The following is a 5596-nucleotide window of genomic DNA, read 5'->3' as shown; positions in this document are numbered from 1 at the left end:
TCCACAGCTGCGTAATTCGCTCACATTGTACAGGTGCACAGATGTGGGGATGGTGGTGCTATTGCTACCGCATTCTTTTCTGAGGGTGACACCATCAGTGGGGCTTTCTTAAAATCCCTCCAGTTCAAGGTGTGCGAGTTCAAATGCCTGCCCGAAACAACAGGTGGGGCTCATTATTCACCCTCAGCTTAAATGTCTTCTGATTTCCTACAGACCTCCCCTCCAACCAGTTCCTTGCCCGTGCCACCCTGACCCCTCTCAACAAAGCCTGCATGGATGGCAAACGAGGGCTGCAGGCTCTGAGGAGCCGGTGGCGCCAGGCGCATTGTGAAGTGACCAGAGCGTCACAGAGGACTGGGACCCTAGGATCCGAGGGTGGAGTGGGTGTCCGCAGCGCCTCCTGGAGGCCGCGGGACCCTCGCGCAGACACTGGAAGGAATATGGAGGGCTTCCGCCACTTCTCCCCGCGGAGCTACAGGAACCTCTGGGACAACTCGCCGCCGGGCCCAGAGAGCAGGTCCCCCGTGCGGCTAGATGGGCCCGAAGCCGAACCGACCTCGGGCCCCTGGGGCGGTACATCGGATTTGCGGAGTGAGGCCGGGGCATCCTGGCTGCCTCCCGAGGGTTCGCTCACTCCGCGGCCACGCCGGCGCTGGTACAACACCTCGCCGCTGGAAAGCCGCAGCCTGACTCGCATGCCCCGGAGGCCCCCAGACCGCGCGCGGAAGCACCGGCTAGGCAGCCGGCGCGTAGAAGAAGCCTGGGGGGAGGAAGGGACCAAGACCAGTTCGGCATGGCAGCAGCATCTCCATCTGCAACCCCAACAGACTCAGTCCTGCCAGCGCTGCCCTCCCACCCAGGTGGATTCGCCCCCGCTGTATCCCGGGGGAGCTTCCACTCCCCCGAGTGTGGGAACTTTCGGGGTAGGAAAGGCACAGAGTGAAGACCAGTGGGCAGTGCCGATCGGCAGCCAGGTAGGTCGCTGGTCCCCTTCCTCTATTCACACGGACAAGTCCTCTGTGCCCTCCCAAGAGTTAAGGACACAGTCAGCCTGTACGTGCACCCAGAAAAGAGACTGTAGTGATCTGGTGGAGTCGTTAGCCAGTCAGTATTCCCAGCCCTCGGTCTCCAGCAAAGAGCCGCAGAACCAGCACACCCAGATTCTCAAAAGCAAGCTGGAAGAGGCGGTGATGTCCTCGAGGGACCAGAAGATCGTGTCCCTGGTGCTGACCCGTCTCCAGAAGGCCCAAAAGATGCGGGAGCTGCAGCAGCAGGCGGCAGTCGCTTGGGAGGAGCTGAAGCGCTCAGACCAAAAGGTCCAGATGACCCTGGAAAGAGAGCGCCGGCTGCTGCTGCAGCAGAGTCAAGAGCAGTGGCTGCAACGGAAGGAGCGCAAGAGTCGCCGGGGCCGCGAACAGTACTACAGGCGGCGGGACGGCCACTCTAAGAACGCGATCCAGGAGGAGAGTCGGTGGGAGTCGCAACCACAGGACCAGGGGAATCAGCGTCTAGAGAGGCTGGAGAGGGCGCGCGCGGAAGCCGAGCACCGGAAGCAGTGCCAGGTGCAGCGCCTGAGAGAGCAGGAGAGGGTATTGCAGAGCTTGCGGGAATTGAACAACCTGCAGCTGCGGAAGAGGCTGGAGGAGGCCTGTCACAAAAGGCAGCGGCACTCCATGGAGAGCCAGAAGAAGGTCCAGGAGACCAACCTGAGCTCCCTCGTCAATTATCAGGCCCGCAAGGTACTCATGGACTGCCAAGCCAAGGCGGAGGAGCTCCTCAGAAAGCTGTCGCTGGAGCAGAATTACATGCGGTCCCAAGAGATCCACCAGAGCCTGATTAAGGAGCAGCACCGCGAGCTGAGGGAGAAGGCCCAGAAGGAGGAAGAGCAGTTCAACCAGGTTAAGTGTCGCGCAGCCGAGTCAGAGGAGCAAAGGCAGGTGCGCAAGAGGATATTGTTGGAGCTGGCGGAACAGAAGATTCAGCAGGCCAGGAATCATGCGCACAAGACCACCAGGGACAAGGCACAGCGCCTCCGGGAGCTCAACATCCTGCGGGAGAAGAATCATCACATTCTGAAGCTGAAAGCCGAAAAGGAGGAAAAGTGTCATATTGAGGGCATCAAGGAAGCCATTAAAAAAAAGGAACAGAGAATGGAGCAGATCTCCCGAGGGAAAGATCCCACCTTGCCAGAGTTTCAGAAGATCTCCCTGACCTCCAGAAGAGAGAATGGCAGAGGGCTTCCCAACAGCTGCTTTGATCAGATGGCAGCAGAGGCCCAGTGTGCCCATCAGCAGAGAGGGGGCTATTGAGAACTGAGGACAAAGATCTTCAGCCCCAGCAGCCAGAGAGAGATGTGGCCAAGCGATTCGGGTTCATAATCTGATTGTAATTATTGATTTTAAAAAAGTATATAAAATAGCTGCAATTTCCTCTCATGGACTAGTTTATTGTTTCGCTTGGGTGGTTTAGAGGGTTGGAGAGAGAAATTTGGGGATGAGAAGAAAATTGCTTAGCTTTGTAAAATTTTATTTGAATAGAAAATATTCATATAGCTCTCAAAAAATCTAAGAGGCACACATTAGGCATATCTTCCAGGAACCAGAGAATAATCTACATGTGGGGATACAGTTTGTGCCAGGTCTTAGTCTTTTCCTATTACAGAACTTCTGAAAGAATAAGGTGTGAACTTCCAGTCAGAAAAAAAATCTCCAAGGGGGAAAAAAATGGTATAGGAGAATTTCTGTGACTAAGTAGATTTGGGAATCTTGGATATTATATCCCTTCTTGAGAGTTTATAGTGCACTTTAAAATGTTAAAGGCTCTGAAAAGACTTGCAGTCATGAAACATTTGTTTAATCTAGTGTTTTGTCACAAACCGTGGACACCCCCTACCCCAGGTCATTCCATGGAATGTATTTTGAAGAATATTTTGTAAACTCTGGCTCCTCCCAGATTAAAAACTTCTTTGGCCATCCCTCCCTGTGTTCATAAGACCTGTTTATAATTCCAGCAGAGTGTCTTGACTATCCTATCTGAAAGCTCGCGGGAATATATTTGGTCTGATTTTGTTGTTGTTTACATTCAGTCTTATGCAACAAAATTCTATCCAAATCTCTCTTCCCCTCTATTTCTCCTCTGCCTCTTTTGAAGAAGGTATTTGATGTCATTCTGTCTACCCACTTTGTGTTTAATTAACCAGACTCTGAATGAATGACTAAGCATGACTCAGTAACATGACATTTTTAAAATAAGGAGCCAGCAGTTATATAGAAATTAACCCATCACATCTCAAAGTCTCTATTGAAAAGCTCTGAATGTTTTCTTTAAAAAGACTCTCATGTAACATTTGTTTCCAGGGAAGGAGAAGAGAGTGAAGGGGAAACAGAAACAGAGAGGCAGGGACAAAATGAATAAGCCCCCAGAAGAGTATTTTTGTCATATTAATAATTTGTTTTCTGTTCCAGGGATTGAATCCAGGGTGCTTATCCACTGAGCTACATTCCCAACCCGTTTTGTTTGTTTGTTTATTTGTTTGTTTGTTTAAAGACAAGGTCTTATGTAGTTGCTTAGGGCCTCACTAAGTTGCCCAGGCTGGCTTTGAACTTCCGATCCTCCTGCCTCAGCCTTCCGAGATGCTGGGATTAAAGGTGCGCTCCACAGCACCAGTTTATTAGTAATTTTAAAACAACATTAAAGTTCACCTGATAAGAGATTTTGTGCAGAGGTCAGTGTGAGGTTCACTTTCTCAGCCTAGCTACCAAAAACCAGATCCTCTTCCCCATTATATTTTCTTCCTCTACTCTAAGTCCCCTCTACCTGCTGTCCTCCAAAGAGGCTTGCTGTAGAGTCCTCGTTCCTTCACTCAGAAATGTTCAGGGAGCACCCTGCTAAAAAATGTGAGAGTTCACATATCATGCCTCAAATTCCAACCTTATTCTCTTCTACTTGCCCAAGTTATAGAGAAATATTGCATGCAGTCCAGGTAGTCTAGGGTTAATGCTTTAGACATTTCAGACAGACCTTAGTGTGAATCCTAGTGCTCCCTCAAAACAGTTGTGTGATATTTGGAAAGTTGCTTCCCCTGAGCATCAGTTTCCTCATCTGTAAAGTGGAAAATAATTCATACTTCAATAGCACATTGCAAGGAATGACTAAATAAAATTATAAGGCATTTGGCATAGTACCCAGAATCTAATGATAACCTATAAATATAACAGGTTCTATTATTCATAATACTGACCACATACCTTTGTCATTCCTATTCTCCCAATCTTGATGCCTTTTCATCTTCTTTGTCCCATCATATCCAAGCCTGTTTTTTTCTGAACTTAGTTCACATTCTGGACACCCATCTTGATATCTGTCTTCTCTGACAAACTGCAAGGCTCATTGAACACTTAATAGTTACTGCTTTGTGTAGAATATGCATTTTGTAATCTACATCTTGGTTTCCTAACTAGACTGCAGGCAACCTGAGGCTAGGGTCATTGTCTAGGACTGCTTTACATTTATGTTTAATATGAGCAGTCAATATACAGTCAAAAGTCTATCATGGAGATACTTTAATTCCACATCCATATCCCATGCTTTTTATCATTTAGTTCTTTGCTCCAAGAGATTCTCATTCTTTTGTCCAGTCCTTAGTGAATGCTACTGGCAGTAATGATCTATACAAACTAACACTGACAGAAGCAGAGTAGGCTTTTCCCTATCCTTCCCTTAAATACAAGACACTCTGAACATTATATATGAAAGGTGAAGATAAATCAGAGTGACTAGAGACCTCAGGACCTGAGGAATCACACAGTAGTACATTTCCTAGGTTTTCTTTTTCCTTCACATATCCTAAACCTGGAGCTGAAGAAATTGACAACCCCAAAACACCAACAAGAGTAAACGAGTCCCAATAAAAGCCTAATCTCTCCAGTCAAAAGACTTGAGAAGGGCAACCTAACAAGGAAGAAGTATTTTAGATGATAATCACTCTACTCCAGTCAAATACCATAGAAAAACCTGCGAACTCATCCTTACTTATTTCTGCAAAGACCCAGCAGGGAGTCTATATTTCTACCCTACCAGGTTTTAACAAGGAACTCCCTTCCCCTCTCTAGCAATGTCAGCAGAGAGCACACAAAGCCCTGACTCTCAACCACTACCTCCATAGACACCTCCACACACTCCCGCCTGGTGTCACAGAAAGCCTAGTGGAGAATTAAAAGCTTTATCAGCATCTATCAAGTACACATGTTGTCTAGGTTTCAACTGAATATCACTCCACCAAGAACCAACAATATCACAAATCAAATTAAAAAAGAATCCATAAATGCTAACAAAAGGACAACAAATGTTAGAATTATATAAAAAATATTTTAAAACATTTATAGTAAAAACAATGCTTTCAACAAGCAATTGCGAACATACTTAAAGAAGAAAATCTCAGGAAAGAAGCAAAAGATACAAAGAAGAACCAAATGGAAAATTTGAAACTGGAAAATATGGTAACAAAAATCAAAGGCTCGGTGGATGGGCTCCACAACAGATGTAGGAAACAGGAAAGAATCAGCGATTGGAAGATAATAAATATCTAATAAAAAAT

General features: G+C 47.0%; 1 protein-coding gene across 1 annotated transcript; it reads left to right on the top strand.

Annotated features, from left to right (window-relative positions):
• Nucleotides 1-440: 440 nt before the first annotated feature.
• On the top strand, nt 441-2417 carry CCDC185 (coiled-coil domain containing 185; the record flags this gene model as incomplete). The annotated part of the gene is made up of 1 exon (XM_079106734.1): nt 441-2417. One exon carries the CDS (start codon nt 441-443, stop codon nt 2307-2309), a length of 1869 nt encoding a protein of 622 aa, XP_078962860.1. The 3' UTR covers nt 2310-2417.
• Between the last annotated feature and the right edge of the window lie 3179 nt (nt 2418-5596).

This window comes from Sciurus vulgaris, assembly GCF_902686455.1.
Source record: "Sciurus vulgaris genome assembly, chromosome: 12".
NCBI lineage: Eukaryota > Metazoa > Chordata > Mammalia > Rodentia > Sciuridae > Sciurus > Sciurus vulgaris.
The sequence above is the reverse complement of the archived record's forward strand: the minus strand, read 5'-3'. Positions and strand labels throughout refer to the sequence as shown.